Genomic DNA, 16,560 nt, shown 5'->3' with positions numbered 1-16,560 from the left:
TTCATACATAAAATTACTAAAATGATGCTTTCACAATGGTGCGTTAATTTTTCCAGTGTGCTTACGTACATGTTCACTCGCTTGTGCCTGCCTGGCGGTTTCTTTCAGTCTCCCTTTTTGGCTCACTTTAGAGCAGAAGAAAGAAAAACAAAACAGTCGAAACATATTTGTCCCGGTTTACATAAAATTGGGGAAATGAACCAGGTAATGTGCCTAATCATGTAACCGCCTCAATGGGCATACACCTCATAGGCAACTCCTTCCCTTTTAAATGTACCACGTTATGTATACACCCATTTGTGTCTCAAAAAAGAAACGCCAAAACAACAGTGTAGAAATTGGAAATGGTGACATAAAAGGAACCAGATGATAATTTTTCCCCCCATAATATGTGCCCATGTTTGCTTGTTCAGTTGGGCGGGGGGGCAGAGAAACATGTGCTACATTTGCTTAAAAAATGTATCATTGGTGCTTCCCCTTTAATTGGATGCCTTAAAGATGGTGGCTCTAATAATGGTTGCTCTAAAAATGGCTCCTCTAAAAATGGTTGCTCTAAAAATGGCTGCTCCAAAAATGGTGGCTCTAAAAATGGCTGCTCTAAAAATGGCTGCTCTAAAAATGGCTGCTCTAAAAATGGCTGCTCTAAAAATGGCTGCTCTAAAAATGGCTTCTCTAAAAATGGCTTCTCTAAAAATGGCTGCTTCAAAAATGGTGGCTCAATAAATAGTTTAATCGTCACTAAATTGACCCTAACACAGACACAGACTTTTAGGGGGAAAAAAATTAGACCCTGTGGGGGGTTCTTACCCTGTTCCTTTTTCACGACTTTTTTTCATATGTCCTCGAATGAGGGGATTCCCAATGGAAGGGGAAGCTTCTCATCCATTATAGACATTTGGAGGACGCCCCCATTCGAGGAAACACGAAAAAGAAGGGGCTAATTTGTTTGCCAAAACGTGGGCAGGAGTTAGACCACTGGGGATTGAGATAAAGGTGTGCTGTGAGGGGAGGTCACCGTAGCTGCCTTCATTTGTGTGTATATTTGCATGATGTTGCCTATCATGCAGCATCTATGGAAGCGCATATCGTATTTGCGCTTCTTGGCCCCTATCCCCCCCCCGCCGCCGCTCTCCATCTCAGAAGGTACACAATCCACCGATTTCTTGCGCTCTTGATACCCGCGCCGTTTTCCCCATTTTGCGCACCCCCACTCGTCCATTAATTTTTTTTTTTTTTTATGGAGACAAAAATTTTGCTGCTTCTTCTCCAGTGGTGCTCGATTAATACGCATTAAAATTTTCCAAAAAGGGATAGAAATTGCTAGTCCTTTTTGAACCTTTTTCTAAAAGAAGGCGAAGAAAAAAAATCGCACCAATTGTGTGGCAATTGAAGAGGGTCATTGTGGAGGGGCACATCAAAGCAGTGAAGCGGCTAAGTCGCAAAGTAATAAACGCTTCGCACGAAGTGGTACAAGGCCCACATGAGCGACCAAAGAGAAAAAAGAAACCATTTTTATTTGTTATATGATTCGCCTCGAGAGGCACACTCACTTAGAAGATTTACCCCATCACGGGAGCGTAGCACAGGCCATTGGAAGGAGCCATTTGGCCTTTTAAGCGGAAGGCTTTCCGCCAAGCACACATTTGTTTCCATGACCATTCCACGCTTCTCTTCCCCACAGTAATGTGCTTGGTGTAAAATGTGTGCAGCCGCCACTCCGCTTTCGAATAACTGAGGCGTAAACCCCTTCCTGTTTCCAAGTGGTACGGAGCCAAGCGCGCGCAGATAACACACAGATAGGGACAACCCCGATATACGCACTCTTCGTTGATATATTTTCCCCCATCCCCTAGACCCTTTGGCTGACCATTCAACCAGATAGACCAAAATGATCGTGCGAAAGAGATCCATCAACGGGACCCCAGTCGAAAAGGGAAGGGTGAACGAGAAGAAACTACAAAATATTACGATAAAGAATTACGAAATTAACAGCAATGAAAAGAAGAAAAACTTTTTTGATTACTATGGGTGCATATACCCATTCAATATGCCCATAAGTCTATACAAGTATCCGCCCATTTTTGGGTACTGCAGTTTAAGTGACTTTCAAGAAATAGGAGCAAAGCGACTGGCCTTGTTGCAGTTCTTGGACACATGTACTATCAGCGGGGAGGAGGAAAAGGACACATTTAACTCAAAAGGGAGGTTGGACAGAGATACCTCAGTGAGTAACTACAATGATAATAAAAATAAACAAATCAGACAAAAAATATTCGAATATAAATTTGGAATTCAGTCGATGAAAAATTACAGCAAGGAAGAGATGGAAAATATAATCATGACCGATTTGTTGTCCCATTACATCTTAAGAATAGCTTTTGCAAAGGACAAAGAAAAACAGCAGTGGTTTTTAAAGCAGGAATTAAAATTATTCATATTTCGATTAAACGAGTTAAAAAATATTAATGTACTGAATTCACATAACCTTGGAGAGAGTGAAAGAGGATTAATTCATTTGTTAAAGAGGGAAGATTTAAATTACGAATTTCTTTCCAAACCAGTCATATCGTCCTTTGGGGCTAAGGATGAAGCGTGGGAAAAATATACGTCCTTCATCCCTAATAGAGATACCATCGAGAAAGTATTTAAAATTCCCTTCTTTCCAGATGCTTACTTTCTAATCAAAGATCACAAAGTGTGTGTTGATAAAGCCATCGCATACGTTCCAGACATATACCTGGACGCTATCTTAGTCACTCAGTTCAAAATAAACATTAAGGAGTCCTTCAAACATTTAGATCAAAATGAGAAATTGCTTCTTAACGTACAGAATGACAGCAGAATATCTTCCTTCCTGGCGGCATTGCCCAAAGCATATGTGGCAAAGGATTACCGCCAAAATTATGAGCACACACAGGAGACGAGGCTAATGCCACAGAATCTTTATAGTGTATATAAGCAGTCCTTTCCCCCTTGTATGCGTAGAATCTTTGTTAATTTCTTAAAAGAGAAACATTTGAAACATTGGGGAAGGCAACAGCTGTGGCTATTTTTAAAAGGGGCGGGAATGACATTGGAGGAAAACATCCACTCCAATCGATCCATATGGTTACAGCCAGACAAATTCGATAAGGAGCATAGATATACTATACGCTATATGTATGGGAAGGAGGGGAAGAAGACCGATTTTAGCCCCTATAATTGCTCCAAAATTATAAATAACTTTCCTGTTCCGTCAAGTGGAGACACTCATGGGTGTCCCTTTAAAAACTTTGACGAAAGTCACTTGAGGAGCCTTCTGTTTTTCTTTGGCCTGACTGATGATCAGATCAGGAATATCATGCCTTTGAAAAAGAGCAATGAATACCAGATGGCTTGTGTGAAGTTTTTCATGGAAATGCACCCCGGGTCGTCTGCCGACGGGGTGGGAAATCACCCCAATTCGTACTACATCGAGAGTAGGAAGTAAGCGCACGAAGAGGAAAGCTTCGAGCCGGAAGTGGGTTATCGCACGGATTGATCCCCTATGTGCACGTATGCGCCCAATCGGTCGCAACAGCTCGGCCGCGAATCTGCTCGGTCTCAACTGCTCCGCCGCTTCACCCCCATGTTCATTTCCCCCCTCCGCAGGTACTACAAATCGAAGGCAACGAACGGGACAAGCGAAACGGGTGCGCAAAAGGCGACCGCCACTTGAACCCCCTCCCGCATACGGAACATTCTGCACGGAAGCAATTTGAAATGGGGCTGCCACGATCGCCCGATGCACTACGGTGGAGCCGTAGCGCCGTGCCGTGCACCCCACGGGGTCGGCGCAGCTGTGAGCAAGCGGGAAAAAGCAAACATGGGATGTGTAATCCTGTGCATGCTGAAAAAGGTGAAAGTGGAACGTGAAATCCCGCTGATCTGCACCCCTTTGCATAAAAACGCAACTCCTTGCCCTATGTCCTTTTTTTTTGTGTGTGCGCTTTTGGCCCCCTCGCGATGCAACCCAAAATAGAAAGCAACTCAATTGAAGTGGTCCTGTTGGCAAGTCAAATTCGCCACTCATTGGGGCAACCCAAGTGACGTCGCCCCGTTTCCAAATCAAATTCGACACTTCACTGGGGGTTCTCCTCAACGAGTTGGCTAATTTGATTTAATAACTGGCAAAGCATCTGCACTTGTGAAGAGGCGGACTGATGAGGTTCCCCATTTTGCTGTAGAGTCTCCTCCGTATCGTGGCAATTAGGAGACTTCATCGAATGGGCCAGTTGATTCTTCTCATCCGAGGAGGCCGGCACGTGGAGACAATTTTGTAGAATCTTCTGGATGAAAAACTTGCACAGTTGAAAAATTTCTTTGGAGGATGAACTGTGGACATCCAAATCACAGCAGCCAACCCCATGCTGGCAAGCATCAATGAGCTTCTGATTAAAGGTTATCCTACCGGCATAGTCTACCTTCATTTCTGCGCACATTTTATCCACAGTATAGTTGGAAACAAAAACGGATTGGTACATATTTTCTATTATGCCCAAAATGGGGATATTTGTCTTTTTGCAGAATTCGATTTCTTTCTTAACGTCACAGATGGATAAAATGTGTGGAGTAGTAACTATTATGCACCCATCTAAATTATTTTTTAAATAGGAGCAGATGGTTAAGTGTTCATCGCTGGTTCCTGGGGGGGTGTCTATAATTAAAAAGTCTAAACTCTTCCAGTACACATCACATAAGAATTGTTTAATTAATCCATTTTTTTTGGGACCCCTCCAGATAACTGGGTCATCAAAATTTGGCAGTAAATATCCCACAGACATAATGGACAAATTATTTTTATAAATCGGAACCCATCCGTTCATGCTATAGTTAACATCACAGTTCACTGTTTTCGTTAGGACTGGGATGGACGGCCCACATATGTCTATGTCGAGAAGACCTACATCGTAGTTTAGGTAAGATAATGAAAAGGCTAACTGTGTTGCTACTGTCGACTTTCCGACTCCTCCTTTTCCAGATAGGACCAAAATTTTATATTTTATATTTTTTAAATTTTCTTGGACTTGATTAAAAATTTGATTTTTTTCCTTCTCCTTTTCTTTCTTCAATTCTGGATCGTTGCAGATTTTTCGATTGGGGCACCCCTCGCAGATTTTGGACTTCCCCGCTTGTTCGTTCTCCATGCCCGGGCACCCTTCTGGGATGTCTTCCCCTTCGCCAGGTGCGCCATGTTCGCCACGTTCACCCCTCTGTTCATCGCTACTGCAGATCCTTCTGCCATCTTGGGGGGGACGGGAACATTTTCTCATTTTCCATTTGCCTATGGCTCTTTCCACCGTGCACGCCAAACATTTTCGCACTTCCCTCCTGTTGGCGAATAGGTAGCTTATTGTCAATCCGGCCAATGACCCAATCAGAATGGGGATGGCGTTTCTCCTCGTGTACGCATACATGTATAGGGGCCACCTAATAGCTCTTCCTCAATGTATAGTTTTTCCAACTGCCGCATTAAGCACTGATATATACATGCTCGGAGAGGGGATAAATTGTGCGACTCACCATTTGTAGAGCCTCCCTTTGCGGTTTGCATAGATGAATGGGAAGAAACACTTTGATAAACGCTTAAACAGATGGGTGGAAGATACGCCTCCCTCGAAAAGAAACGTTTTGAATTTTGTTCCCGCACGGAGAAAATGCAACTGTGGGGGCAGTGACCTCATCTTTTTTTTTTTTTTTTTTGCCAAAATTTGCCAATTTATGTGCCACATCCAGAGAGTACGTACACGTATGGATTTCGTAAAAGGCTGATCGGGCACTGCTTCCTTCGGGTGGATTTTACCTTCAAAAAAGAAGAGAAAAAAAAATGACAAAGGAGCAGATACGTAGACGATGCAACCTCTCAACCTTTTTTTGTGCAATATATTTAAGCATCCATCAACAGCTGGGGATTTTCTCCCAATAGGGAAAGAGCTCCCCTGTTGGTGCCTCCCTTATTTGATGTTGTGGCTACTGGCTAAGGGCAGCAGCGCCCCGGAGGGGTGGAATCCCCCACCAGGAAAATAACCCCCCCGAATGGGCATTCCCCCGTTAAGGCAGATTTGTCACAACCCATTTTACTGTTAAAGAGTGGTAAGTGTTTTTTTTTTGAAAAGTCAGGGAGGGGAAAGAGAAAGTACAAATGCGACATCGACGGAGCGAAATGGATGCAAAAGGGTAAACAGCAAAAATGAGAATGAAAATAAATAGATATCTAGCTAGCTAATGGATAACCGAACAAGCGTTGAGGTGCCCCCACTTCCCCCCCTCCCCCCAAGTGGCCGTCACTCAACGGAAACAAAACTGTGCAGCAGCACGCGCGGAGTAGGGAAGACATTTGGAAAAGCCAAATGTAACGCTACTTCGACATGGCCGTCTTCGCTATGCGGGATGGAACCATCTGTAGGATTACTGCCGGACAAGAGCCCCCATTTTCATGGCGGTCAAAAAAAAAAATTAAAAAAAAAAAAATAAAATAAAGGCCTATAAAAGCCTAAAAAGGACTAAAAAACAAGTTCCCTCTGCTGAGGCCTAGAAGAGAAGCTTCCCCTGCAGACTCACACGCTCAAGGATGCTGTCCCCACACTCCTGATAGTCCGCCCGTGTGATCTGATAATTGTGATAATCGAACAGCTCCAGAAAGTAGTGAGCCCCCGAGTAGGTGGCATATTTCTGCAGCATCCTTCTCCGCACACCATGCACATTGATACAAAGGTTGCTGTAAAAGTTTTTCCTTTTCACAAAGTCATACAATTCATTTTGTAATCTTTCACGAAAGCCCCTGATGATGCTGGATCCCCCCGTGAGGTAAATATTTTGAAATAGTTCCTTTCGCGTATCGATGGGGCACCTTTGAATGGTTTCGTAAATTACACAGGGGAGGGTGCTCTCTGTGAGGGCGGAGCTCAGGCTGGCTTTCCAACTGGGGGGGGACTCCGTTATAGTCGAGTTCGGGATCCAGCTGCCAGACCCGCTCAAAGGAAATCCTTCGTTCACATCGTACGTGTGTAGCTGCTTGTACGATTCCGTTTTTAAGTAATTTCCCAAATGACATGGAGAGAAAAATATTTCCGTGGAGGCTACAGCTGAGGAGGATATTTTATTAAAGTGTAACTCGAAGGAGCTAACTAAATAATTTCGCGGATTTCGATCGTAAAGTAGGGAAAGATAACCACAGTCTTCTCTACTTTTCGGAGTGAATACCCGTTTCTCCTTTGCAATTTTTGCAGCCTCCATTGATATGTCTTTTTGGTAGCTTTTATTCTTTTTCATCTCATCGAAAATTTGATTGTCTATGTCGTACCCCCCGATGTGGTAAGTGCTTGTCAGGTCGGGCAGTGGGATTCCATTTATCACAGGTGTGCAGGTCGTCTTAGTACTTCCAATGTTGACTAGGATAGCGGTGAAATTGAACAAGTTTAAAGCCTGTAGGTTGGCGAGGCACTCCTCCGGGTATGGCCCCTGACCCCCAGGGTATGATTCCCTCCCCACTATTTTTTTCCGCGGTGAGGTAAGTTCTCTTTTGCCTTTTTCGCCTCCCGTTCCGACGGTATCACCGGCGTGGTCACAATTTGTAGGGGAGTCCTTCTGATCATCTCTATAAAGTAGGACCTCACGCCCGTGTTGCCCCTCCTGTCTTTCCTTCGCCAGGTTCTCCAAAATGATAAGTGAAGAGAGAAAGGAAGGCTCCCTAAAGGTCACACTCTGGACTTGAAATGTGTCAAATAGGATATCCCCCAGGGTGGAAAAATCATGCGTATTATTTGTGCTAGAAAAGGGAATAAACAAATCTTTGTCTTTTAAATTTATTTTGTAAAAATTACTGAAGCAGTGGAAAAGACACTCTTCCACAATATCGTAGTTCTTATATGGAGGGTGTGCATAACCGAGCTCCTTCCATGGTTCAATCAATTCCATTTGGGGTACCCGCAAGCTTTGTAATTTGCAGTCGTACTTATTTATCAGTCCAACTTTGAAAGAATAATTTCCCAGAGACAACAGGACGATATTATTTTCTATCGGCAGGTAACTGTTAAGCTTTTGGATGTCGCTACATGTCGTATTTGAGAAGCTACTGAAGCTTATTCGTTTGTAGAGTTTTTTTTTTTTTTCGCTCGACGGGGGGGAGCTGCCTAAATTGACATATGGTCCCAGTGGGTCCTTCAGCTTGAGGTACAGACTCTCCGTTATGGGGCTGTACGTGGCAGTTTTCCGCCCCTCGCCTTGCCCCTTCATCGGGATGGCGTGAACACGGTTCGTACAATCTACCGAATCGGCCGAGGGGAGGAAGGGTTGCCCCCGTAGACTTGCGAATGCTTTTTCGACTGTCTTGCCCTATGCAATCGGAGTTGAGTCCAGTACACACACGTGCTTCGAACCCCACTGCCGTATGAATATTTCGACCGTGTCGGTGTCCCCCTGCTTCGTAGGTTTATCTAGCTTTGTGCTTGTCCCCTTTCTGCACACGGAACAGGGCGTGATGAATTGCGCAGCTACCATGGGTACATTTTGGCGAAGCAGCAACTGCTTGTCGAGGCAATCGCTTATCGAAGCAGGAGCTCTTTTTAGAAACTCTGTCTTTTTTTTTCCGTTCCTTTTTACCCCCACCCGTACGAATTTATCCAATCAAGTCCCAATACTAACGCGCCAGCAAGGAGCCCTCTTCCTTCATTTGAAAAGGACGCGGGAGAAGCAAAAAAAAATGTAGACTTACTACAACGAATCGGTGTGCATTTTCCGATTTGGAAAAAGTAAATCAGCAAAATTACGTATATTTATGTGTTTTCTTTTTAATTAAAAAGACCTTTTTTTCTATAGGGAGAAAATCAAAATTGGCCAGAGACAACTTTTTATGTGCAAAAAATTGCGCAACAAAAATGACAAAAAAAAAGAAAAAAAAAAAGTGACGGAAAAATGCTCGTAATTGAAAAAGAAATGATTCAAAAATCACATAATCCTGCAACACTGTTTCCTTTTAAGTTTCTTGCTTTGCTTAAATAACTGCTTAGTCGTACCTGAGAAAAAAAAAAAATCCGTGTGCGTGGATCGGAGAAATGAAGCGGTTAAAGTTAAAGAACTAGCTGCATGGAAGGGCTGAGCAAAGAGAAAATGTGCAGATCATCCTGGCCTAGAAGAGATAGGCCCCATCGTCCCCCCCTTTTCCAAAGGGGAGAATAACGATCTGGTGAATTTACTCGAAAGATCCTTGCTCTTGTCGACGAGGACATCCAAATTTTCCCTGTTCCTGATGAGTGCGTCCATAGTTATTCTCACTTTTTCCTGCGAAACGGAGGAGGGGGAAAAGGCAAGAAAAAAAAAAATAATGTACACTGCTTCCATTCTTCATGGCGCCTTCAAAGGGCAAGACTTAGTCGAGATGTCGGGCTCCTCTTCCCTATCCAGCTTGCAGACATAAGATAAAATGAGAAGGGGGACGCATATGCCTGTCAGACCCTTCAGGAGGGGGCCCAAACAGATACGCTTCCCCCAATGAGTCTCTTTCACGTTTACAATGTTCTCGCTGATTTTCATGTTCGTCTGGGCTATGGCATCACAGGTCAGTGGGTCCTAAGAGGGAAGGAATATCACCGTCCAGTGTTGATACCTCTTCATGCACGGAGCTCATACGTCTCCGTGGAGAACGAGTTAACTGTGCACATGTTTGGGAGGCAACTGTTTCGTTTTGTTTCCTTTGTTTTCCTTTTTTTTTTTTTTTTAAAGCCTTCTCAATATGACTCACCTTATACTTGGACAGATATGAATTCAAATTAAAAGCAATTTTGTTGTCCTCCTTCACCTCCGACCACACATCTTTCGGAATGGTGCGAATAAAGTCCATGTAAATTTCGTTAATCATGTAGAAGGCCACTCTGTGTCAAAGAAAAAAAAAAGGGGAAATGCATTTCCCTCCTGTTTTCAACCCCTTAACAAAATGCGACGCAGAAGATGGAGGAAAAAAGAAAAACAAAAAAAAATTACCTCTCTGGGTAATCCTCCGTAGATATTACAACCGGGCAGATATTATCCGAAAATTTGATTGCAAAGACTGTGTTGCTTTCATGTGTGATGATTTCCTTCGTGTTGTATTCGATCTGCACGGAAGGGGATAGTAACAAAAGGGTGATCGGAGAAAAGGAACACATGTTGTGCGTTTTATAATGCAATGCAGTGGGCGGTACGCGGACACCCCAACAGATGCGAAGGCGACATCGCCGTCTTTGCCAACCCTTGACGGAACCGTCCTCGCTACAAAAAACGCGGCTTCTTTGAAGGCCTTCTTTTTTATAAAAGAATATCTGCATAATGGCAAGAAAAGGGGGGTGGAGGGGCAAAAATAATAATGGGGATCACATGAAGAGACGAAGGTAGCGAAGTGGGGGGCGGGTACCCAACTACTCATATAATGCACTCCGCAGAAATGCAGGCTGCCATGAGATGCCCATTTGAGGAGCTCCTTCACGTGCGCGAAATTAGGCCCATGTAACGAGCGTCCCTTTTAAATTGTGCCGTTTAGAGGGCGCACTTTTAAGAGGGCCGCTTAAACGGGACCGCTTTGTCTCTCTTCCTAACGCATTTAAGTCGGTGGCGGAACAAAGGAAAATGATATCATCTACATGTCTCGTTAGAATAATGGCTAGTAAATTCATCTTTATTTGGCAAGAATGAAAAAGGCAGGTTTAAGAAGGGGGCAACAGGGGGGGCATTATCTCAGTTTGGAATTTCGCTGGCTCCTGTACGCATAAGCGTATGTACACACTAGTACATACATACATATATATATATTAATGTATGTATGGAGGGCAAGACTAGGACATAGCGAAAGCGAGGAGAGCTTTTTCATGTGAAAAATTTGACCAGAGTAAATTAATAAATTTGCGTGTGTACACTCGTTGCCAGTTCGGAGGTTAAAAATACAGTTTGTCACGGACCATGTGCAATCAAATGTGCGGAGACACGCAGGGGGAACAGCGCGTCGCGCAGAATAATTTCCATAGATCGAGGAATCGAAATATACGGAAAAATATCGAATGAGATGAGGTTATCCTTAATAAGGGTTATCCCCCGATGTGGCCGGTTAACGAGAGAAGGCAACGAAGCGAAACGATGCAGTTTTTTTTTTCTTTTTTTTTTTAAATCTCCAAGCGGAAAAAATAAAAACAAGGTTAAAAAAATAAAAGAATAAAAAAATAGGAAAATACATAAATAAAAAAACAGAACAATAAAAGCAAAATTCACTTTTGCGTATTTTTCCCCAAAATGGGATAGTTAAAATGCACACTTTAAAAAATTCAATGAACATAAGAATATATATATAATATATATATCTCCAGAATCGGTAACCACGTATACGTTATGATGGCATTAAATGCCGGAAAATAAACACCCCCTCCCTCCCCCTGAAAATTTAATCAACAGGGGAAAACTACACTGTACTTCCCCTCGCGCAAAATGACGCGAATTCTGTGCCCCACCTTTTGGCAACGTTATTTGCCAACAAATGAAAGACGCCGCGCACACTTGAATTTTATGTGACAATGACGCTTCTTTCCGCACCATTGAATTTTTATTTTTCTGTCTATTTAGTTGACTATTAAATGGACGCCACGGACATTACATATAAATATATCATGTACGTATTATATACACATCGTTTTTCACGTTTTTTTCCCGTTTATTTGTCGTTTATTTCTCGTTTTTTTCCCGTTTATTTGTCGTTTATTTCTCGTTTTTTTCCCGTTTATTTGTCGTTTATTTCTCGTTTTTTTCCCGTTTATTTGTCGTTTATTTCTCGTTTTTTTCCCGTTTATTTGTCGTTTATTTCTCGTTTTTTTCCCGTTTCTTCCCCGCTTTTTTCCCGTTTATTTGTCGTTTATTTCTCGTTTTTTTCCCGTTTCTTCCCCGCTTTTTTCCCGTTTATTTGTCGTTTATTTCTCGTTTTTTTCCCGTTTCTTCCCCGCTTTTTTCCCGTTTTTGCCTCGTTCTTTCCCCGTCTTTTTTACATAAAAAAAAACAACATCGCGTGCTGTCAGATCAGTTGCATTTATTGCCATGTGTTAAATACATCTGCGGGCAACCAGCTTGGCAAATGCCGCGCGCAGCGTTGAAGCAACTTTTGTCTTTTTTTCCTGAGCGAGGAAAAGAAAGCGTTTTGAGATGGTGGGGATGTCACTTCTGGGCGAATCCATAAGTCGGCTTTGGCGTCCCTGTTTGCAGCCCTCTACATTGACGAAGCGGTTTGTATATTATCGCAACCTTCGCTGGAAACAGATCCCAAGTTGTGGGGGAGCCACGCCTGCATGAGACCGAAGAATTTCCCCCTTCGGCGCTCCAAACCGGGCCAGACACAACTGTGACAACTTCGTTTTTTGCCCTCTTCATTGGCGCCATTGCCAGTGCATGGATTGACAGAACGAGGGAAGTTCTCGCGTCCTTGGTGTGTCTTCTTGGATCCATTTTGTCACTCCATGGTTGCATTATACCATTCGGAGGTCCATTTTATCACTTGGGGGTCCATTTTATCATTCGGTGATCTGTTTTCTTGCACGGACGTTGTTTTTTCCGGTTCAGACATCCCTTTTCACGCTGTCCGGCGCCCACACAAGATGCCCTTGCAAAATGAAGCTCGAGTATGGAGGTACGAAGAGCTTCAGCAAATACATGTGGCTAAAGGACCAGAAAACACCGCTGAGTTACAACGAAAAATATAGCGCAGAGATAGAGCAAGCAAAGAGGAAGGATAACAAGCATAACGGCGAAGACTCGAGGCACAGTCGCCCTCTGTTCACCAACTGTCATTTTTACATTGACGATTTTGTAAGTCTCCTTTCGATTTACGACTCGTTTAATAAGGGCCACAGCAGGTATGCAGAAGATGAGGGGCAGATGGAGAGGGAGAGCCCTTACCAAAGGACAACTCTGCACAGGGGCGAGGGACACAAAGGGGGCCTCCATAGCGAATGGAATAATTTCACCAACCCTGCGGAAGATAGGACAGTAGACAGGTATGACAACAGCCTGAACAGTCAGGCGAAATGTAGTACGCCCTATAACAGCTGCCACTTCGGGGATAACAATAATTATGTTAACTCCTGGAGTAATGACTTTGAAAGGGCACAGTTCACAAAGCTACACGATCGCCCCGTTGAAGAAGAAGAAGAGATAAATTTAGACAGGACTCCAACAAAAAGCACCCACTACGATTCGGTAGAAAGTTTGGAAGATAAATATACAAGTAGGGAAAGAAGCGAGTTTGATACCCTGATGAAAAGCTACGAAAGAGTGTCCACGCCTAAGCGAATTGTTCGTGCTTCCTACATCAACAAGAAGGAGGAGATAGAAATAATGATTATACAGAATGGGGGGTTTATACATAATGCCTTAACAAGCAAGGTGACTCACATAATTAGCAACAATATGGCATTAGGGTCAAAGAAGTACATGGATTATAAAAAGGGAATTAAAAAGTCGAAAGTTTTTATCGTGGAAGACAGGTACATTTTCGATTGCGTGAAATTTCAGTGCAGATTTCCCGAGCAGTCCTACTTACCTTCAGTGCTACGTAATAACTGTCGACAGATAACTGAATTCTTTCCATTGAAAGGGTGGAGGGGGCGCACCAGTGGGCAAGTGCGTACAGCGGGGAAGATGCCTTCCTTAGTTGCTTCCTATTTGCGTGCACCGAAATGCATCTCCGTTTCGGCTCACTGCGAGGAGGGAGGCGACTCTATTCTGAGAAGTTCTTCGAAAAACGGTGTAATAGGTAATGACTCCTTTTCAGTGAAAACCCCAAGGGATCGCATACCCATCGACAAACACTTGTTAATGCTTAACATGCATATGAGCTATGCAAATGTGAAGAAGTTCATTGTGTGTAACTCGTCTGAGTATTTCAGAAGGCTGCGCAAAATTTACCTGAAGAAGGAATTAAAGGAAAACGCCTTCCCCGGTGTGGGTCCCAATCTGTACATCAACAAGAACACGTTTGAAGAGTTTTCGAGGAAGCATAAAATATTGAGTCACCTGAGTGAGGAGGAGATTAACTGGATTAAAAAAAAGAGCCATCTGAATATAAATGTAAAGAACGTATGGGAAAATGACATGGTTCATTTTTTCTTCAACATTGTGTTGAAGAGGAATAGTCAGCAGGAAGTGGGCTCTCCAACAGTCGCTCCAGTGGAGGGGAGAGCAGATGGGGAGGAGCAAGCCGAGCGGTTCGACAGCAAGAGCGAGGATGTTAGCAATGCAGGAGGAGAAAGCGGCGGAGGAGGAGAAGAAAGCACAAGACAAAGCGGACGAGGAGAAGAAAGAGTAGGACGAAGCGGGGGAGGAAGCGAAAACGGGCATAACCACCTCTCCACCGAGGGATATGTCGCGGAAAAACTAATCAAACCCGTGTATGACTACCTCCACAACTCCAGGCTATACATTCTGGGAAACTGGAACTACCTAAGTCGCGAGTTTTTTAAATTTGAAGACATAAACGAAAAGGACAAGCGGAAGTTCGTCTACATCTACATTGACTTCGACAACTACTTCCTAAATGCAACTGTCAACGGCGCATGTGAACAGTCTGGAAAAAACAGAAAAATAGGCAGCCACGAAATATTATGTGTGTGTCACAGCTTGAAGAAGGAGGACAGTTATAGCGTTATAAGTTCTACCAATTATTGGGGCAGGAAAAACAAAATTCGCAAGGGGATGTTAAAAAGGGAAGTCACCAAAATGCATAAACAAAACATACGATTTGTGAAATATGATTTTTCCAACATCCTAAGGTGTAGTTATTTGTTTCTACTCATCCTCATGAACTACTCAAAAAATGTGAGGGTATTATCAATCGATGAGTCCATTCTGCAATTATTTTACCAAACTGAAGAGGAGATTTTCTTGACGGCTAAAAAGATAGCGGATGATATTTACAATTTGACCAAGCTTAGTGTGTCGATAGGAATTTCCTCCAATTTGTCCATGTCTAGGAAAGCTGTAGCGTTTTGCAAAAAAAGGTTTCTATTTCTTGATTATTACCATCATTTTTGTATATTTATCATGGGGAAGTATTTCCTCGGGGGGGAAACAAAGGAGGAAACAAAGGGAGAGATAAACCGTAAGGAACATGTCAACAGTATCACATCGGAAGGTAATTTTGAGAAGGAACGCGCGATGCAAGAATGTCACCTGGATTCTGTTAGGGGTGACCAGAAGGGAGCGGCACGTAACGAACAGGGGGACGATCTAGTCAGGGAAGAGAATTACGCCGCTGAGCGGCACCCACCCAAGAAGGCTCCATTCAGTTCAGCAGAGTTGAAAAATCTGTTCGATGAGTATCTCGCCTCGGCTGTCGCGGCAAGCAACCAAGTTAATTCCACGTCTGAGTCAACCACGTCTGAGTCAACCACTTCTGAGTTAACCACTTCTGAGTTAACCACTTCTCACTGCACCACTTCTCACTGCACCGCTTCCAACCTCTCCGATTTGTACTTCCTAGACGCCATGAAGGACAAAAGGAACCCACAGGTGGATTCCATTTTTAACATGTTTGTCCAAGCCAACCGATCCAATTTGGAACACATAACGAATACCTTCTTCGATCGGATCATCCACCCGATAAGTAGATTCTTCTTTTTCTACAAAAAAAACGAACACTACTTGGACGTATTAAGACAGTTAAATTATTCTAATGGCCAATTTGTTCATTTCAACATTTATTATTTGCCTGTGGATGGGAGAGCACCTGCCTTAGCAGGTGATGACCTGTCGGAAGACACTTTCATAAAATTAAAAAGAAAAGATTGCGATCGAATTGACGGGAAAAAGTGCGCAACTGTAAGTGTGAACTATGGAGTACGCTTCCAAAACATTAACGATTTTTATTTTCTCATTTATTATATGGCAAAGCAGTTTTATATCCGATTAAGGATTAGAAAGCTCAAAGCCAAGGATCTAGATGTGTATTTTTCTATCAGGGATGAAGAAGAAGATGTGAATCTGGTGAAATATTTGGGGCAGGGAAAGGTCAACAAATTCATCCGCAAAATTGAGCTCAGCCATTACACAGACAGTTTTTTTGTATATTTTTTCAAAGTGATTTACCAATTTGATTCCCTGGTTAGCAGCTTAAGCGACATCAGGGGCGTTCAAATGGTGTGCTCCGACGTTGTGAGCGTCGAAGCGTTCCACAACCTTGGCATTAGAAGCATTCTGTCCTACTTCCCCGTGGGGGGGAAGGGAAACATGAAGGAAGTGCAAGGTGCCACGTTGGAGGCAGCGCAGGGGGCCAAACTGGATACAGTACAAGGGGCCAAGTTGGAGGCAGCGCAGGGGGCCAAACTGGATACAGTACAAGGGGCCAAGTTGGAGGCAGCGCGAAGGGAGAAGTTGGATACAGTACAAGGGGCCAAGTTGGAGGCAGCGCGAAGGGAGAAGGTGGAGGCAGTACAAGGGGCCAAGATGGAGGCAGCACGAGGGATCAAACTGGATCCAGTACAAGGGGACAAGCTGGATACAGTACAAGGGGCCAAGTTGGAGGCAGCACGAGGGATCAAA

The 16,560-nt window shown here is 43.5% G+C and overlaps 6 protein-coding genes across 6 annotated transcripts in view; 3 read left to right on the top strand and 3 right to left on the bottom strand.

The window, feature by feature from the left end:
* Window positions 1-498: 498 nt before the first annotated feature.
* On the top strand, window positions 499-723 carry C922_01546 (hypothetical protein; the record flags this gene model as incomplete). Its single annotated transcript, XM_008817149.1, has 1 exon — window positions 499-723. One exon carries the CDS (start codon window positions 499-501, stop codon window positions 721-723), a length of 225 nt encoding a protein of 74 aa, XP_008815371.1.
* A 1,165-nt stretch (window positions 724-1,888) lies between these two features.
* C922_01545 (DNA primase large subunit) lies at window positions 1,889-3,697 on the top strand (the record flags this gene model as incomplete). The annotated part of the gene is made up of 2 exons (XM_008817148.1): window positions 1,889-3,465; window positions 3,631-3,697. 2 exons carry the CDS (start codon window positions 1,889-1,891, stop codon window positions 3,695-3,697), a joined length of 1,644 nt encoding a protein of 547 aa, XP_008815370.1.
* A 403-nt stretch (window positions 3,698-4,100) lies between these two features.
* On the bottom strand, window positions 4,101-5,291 carry C922_01544 (hypothetical protein; the record flags this gene model as incomplete). The annotated part of the gene is made up of 1 exon (XM_008817147.1): window positions 4,101-5,291. One exon carries the CDS (start codon window positions 5,289-5,291, stop codon window positions 4,101-4,103), a length of 1,191 nt encoding a protein of 396 aa, XP_008815369.1.
* Window positions 5,292-6,549: 1,258 nt separating this feature from the next.
* C922_01543 (hypothetical protein) lies at window positions 6,550-8,253 on the bottom strand (the record flags this gene model as incomplete). The annotated part of the gene is made up of 1 exon (XM_008817146.1): window positions 6,550-8,253. The coding sequence occupies one exon, from the start codon at window positions 8,251-8,253 to the stop codon at window positions 6,550-6,552; it is 1,704 nt and encodes a 567-aa protein (XP_008815368.1).
* A 711-nt stretch (window positions 8,254-8,964) lies between these two features.
* Window positions 8,965-10,664, bottom strand: C922_01542 (synaptobrevin like YKT6; the record flags this gene model as incomplete). The annotated part of the gene is made up of 7 exons (XM_008817145.1): window positions 8,965-9,032; window positions 9,213-9,297; window positions 9,523-9,585; window positions 9,758-9,887; window positions 9,997-10,109; window positions 10,244-10,313; window positions 10,588-10,664. 7 exons carry the CDS (start codon window positions 10,662-10,664, stop codon window positions 8,965-8,967), a joined length of 606 nt encoding a protein of 201 aa, XP_008815367.1.
* Window positions 10,665-12,633: 1,969 nt separating this feature from the next.
* The window catches only part of C922_01541 (hypothetical protein), a gene marked incomplete at both ends in the record, with an annotated part of 5,187 nt that continues 1,260 nt past the window's right edge, over window positions 12,634-16,560 (top strand). The window contains one exon of the mRNA XM_008817144.1: window positions 12,634-16,560. Coding sequence (XP_008815366.1) covers window positions 12,634-16,560 — 3,927 coding nt within the window.

The sequence above is a fragment of the Plasmodium inui genome (assembly GCF_000524495.1).
Source record: "Plasmodium inui San Antonio 1 unplaced genomic scaffold supercont1.5, whole genome shotgun sequence".
Classification (NCBI taxonomy): Eukaryota; Apicomplexa; class Aconoidasida; order Haemosporida; family Plasmodiidae; genus Plasmodium; species Plasmodium inui.
This window is presented reverse-complemented; position numbering and strand designations above follow the sequence as displayed.